We start from the raw sequence: 3,235 nt of genomic DNA on the forward strand, positions 1-3,235 counted from the left end.
ATTTTTTTCTGGATTTTTTCGGTCATTTTTTAAATATTTTCAGGTCATCAAAATCCGGGCCCTGGTTATGACAATAGGTACCTTGGCCAAGATTCGAACCGAACACCTGAAGAATACAAATTCAAAGCCCCACCACAACAAGAACAACCTCGGTGTTGCTGGATTCGACTCCTGATGCATGCATTTGAGTTTCATGCAAGGAATATGTAACATTTAACTCACTGCTTGGCGCTAACGTTACATTTTTCACGCGTGTTTTTTTTTGGGGGGGGACTTTCTTTAAATGATTTCTGACTTTCTTCACAGAGGAATAAACAAAATATTTATTTAGTTTTTACGTAATTTAAAACACATTCTTTTCCCAATCCGTTATTAGTCACAGCTTTAGGCCACTGAGTCGGGATAACTCACTCATTATAGTGACTTAACTAAAGAGGAACCCGGGGTTCGATTCCTAGCAACATGTAGAAATTTATCTCGTTTTCGCAGTGTCCAGACCGGCTGTAGGGTCCACCCAACTTCCTATGAAGTGAATACAGCGAATCCTTTCCATGGGGGTGAAGTGGCCGGAGCGCAAAGCGGACATACTTCTGGGTGCCGAGGTTATGCATACATGGAGCTGTACCTTCACGCCCCCATATGCCTTCACCAGTAATCTAATGCTAGATGTACTCTCTTTTCCTGAACGAGGGGTTCGGAAAAATACGTGAATATTAAAGACAAGGACAATGTTTGGGGCGTACTAACAACGCAGTGTTGTTTGTTGTTATGTTGTTAGCTTATGTGCCCATTCCGAATGCCTTTGAGAAGTACATCAGGCGAATACCATATATGCACGACGAAGAATACGTCGGAACCAGATTGTCTGCCACGGAGAAATCCAAATTCCTCGTTCTGCCGTAAGTATGCTTTGTTTCTATGCTGCAGGGTCCCCAGATTTTTGTTTTTACAATACACTGCTTTACATACGGCAGTGCAAATTCATTGTGATATACAGAGTGACCCAAAAGACAGTTAACCTAAAATATTTTCGCGTAGTAACGGCAATCTTAAGATTTAAACCCTCCAATCAATTTGTAGAACGGTATCACAGTGTTGTGATCAAGTCAACGAGGATGAGATGGGCGGGGCATGAAGCACGAATGGGGAGAAAAGGAAAGCATATAGGACATTGGTGGGAAAGCCAGAAGGAAAGGGATCACTGGGAAGGCCAAGGCGTGGGTGGGTGGACAATATTAAAATTGATCTTAGAAAGATAGGATGGGATGGTGTGGATTGGATTGATCTGGCTCAGGATAGCGACCTGTGGAGGACTCCTATGAACACGGTAATGAACCTCCGGGTTCCATGAAATGCTGGGAAGTTCTTGAGTATCTGCACAACTAGCGGCTCCTCAAGAAGGGCTCAGCTACATGAGTGAGTGAGTGATCACAGCGCTGTGAGTTGTGCGCTGAATATGGAGGATCTCATTTCGAACAATTCTTGTAAACTCAGTGAGTGATAATGAAATTTCTAACGTATTTTATTATACAGTTTACTAACTAGTTAAGGGACTTTTGTGCCAACCTGCATGTAACCAGTGTCACCCAGCAAGTTGGCCGAAGCTGTAACGTCTGTGCCTTCTCTTAGGCAGGCGCCCGCTTTCAAGACTCATCCCGAAAACTGTCCCCTCTGTTTTCTCGTGGGTTTTCTCTTCTAGGCAAATGCCGGGGTAGTACCGTCAATTTTTCCACTACAACTTTCTCCCACATCCTTTCCAGTTCTTTCCTCTCCAATCAGCACTACGCCACAAGCTGGAAGGTCGCAGGTTCGATTCCCGATGAGGTCATTGGAATTTTAAATTGACCTAATCTTCCCGCCGCGCTATGCCCCTGGGTTCGACTCAGCTTCTAACAGAAATGAGTACCAGAAATCTTCCTGGGGGGTTAAGGTGTAACCGGCGCGTAAGGCTGTCATCCTCACCGTCATCTGTGAGCCGATTGTGGCATTCTGACAGCTTCGCTGAAGGAACTGAAGCCACTTCTACTTCGTGTAAAGGTGTTGTATTAAACAGATGAAGGATTAGAGTAAACAGAATTTGATTCCTTGGGCAACTTCTTTAAAAAAATTTTGTTGCTGTAACAAGCGGAGAGACTATGAAAGAGAAGGACCTCCCTTGTATGCGTTCACTTCTTGCACCTTCCGCAGTAACACGCTATATTTACCTCACCTAATGACCCTATGCGAAGTGAAGAGGGATTTCGATCGCGACCCTAAGGTCAAATGCCTCACTTGAGCAATGCCTATAATCCAAGTTACATTAAAGTAAATACAGATTACGCCATAATTGGCGTAATGGAGAATTGAGCGATATTGACCCTGTTGTAACGACAAGAGGAACGGAGATCACTTCCCATGAATTGATTCGAAACAATTGCGTATTCGTTGATATTGTAAAAACAACACTAAAGCTGGATTAGTTCGTTGTTGGTCTCTGACTGTACATTTGCAACTAGAAGCATATGTTTCCTCATTCGGTTATAATTGCGTCACAGTCTTTCAGATTACCTCATTCTTGTATGTGCCGCCATGTTGGCTACTAAGACGTCACAACCCAGATGACGTAATATCAATATGAACTGATACAAGAACCTCAACTCTCACATCAATAACGTAAGGATGTGTAGGAGATACAGTCTTAGATAAAAGTAGCGTTAAATTCCAATTTAACTAATATCTTTACTTTGCATGTCTTAAAAATAAAGTCAGAAGCGACGTAAGTGATAATTAGAGTCCTAAATTTAATGTAGGAGTTACTTACTTACTTACTTACTTACTTACTTACTCATGGAGCTGGGGCCGCTCCAGAGCTCAAGCGGTTAGTCGCTGGCTTTCCACCGCGGCGGCCCGGCTTTGATCCCGGGTCTGGTCAAGTGGGATTTGTGGTGGACAAAGTGGCGCTGGGGCAGGTTTTCTCCGAGTACTTCGGTTTCCCCTGCCAATCTTCATTCCACCAATTGCTCCACAATCACCCTCACCTATCATCTGGGGCTGGTACAATAGGCCAGAAGTGGCCGCAGTACAAGGGACTTAGTCCCACCCCACTAGCAATAAAAAAAATACTCATGAAGCTGAGCCCTTCTTGAGGAGCCGCCAATTCTGCAGCTACTCAAGAAATTCCCAGCATTTTATGGAACCCGAAGGTTCATTACCGTGTTCACAAGAGCCCTCTACTGGTCCCTATCGTGAACCAGAT

At 44.0% G+C, this 3,235-nt stretch overlaps 1 protein-coding gene across 3 annotated transcripts in view; it reads left to right on the top strand.

Annotated features, from left to right (window-relative positions):
• The window catches only part of LOC111869577 (L-asparaginase), a gene marked incomplete at its 3' end in the record, with an annotated part of 27,707 nt that overhangs the window by 2,792 nt on the left and 21,680 nt on the right, over positions 1-3,235 (top strand). For 2 of the 3 annotated variants that reach the window (XM_033753491.1, XM_023861213.2), the window contains 1 exon segment: positions 779-899. In XM_033753491.1, coding sequence (XP_033609382.1) covers positions 779-899 — 121 coding nt within the window. 3 annotated transcript variants of the gene reach the window in all.

The sequence above is a fragment of the Cryptotermes secundus genome, unplaced genomic scaffold, assembly GCF_002891405.2.
Source record: "Cryptotermes secundus unplaced genomic scaffold, Csec_1.0 scaffold512, whole genome shotgun sequence".
In the NCBI taxonomy this organism is placed as follows: Eukaryota; Metazoa; Arthropoda; class Insecta; order Blattodea; family Kalotermitidae; genus Cryptotermes; species Cryptotermes secundus.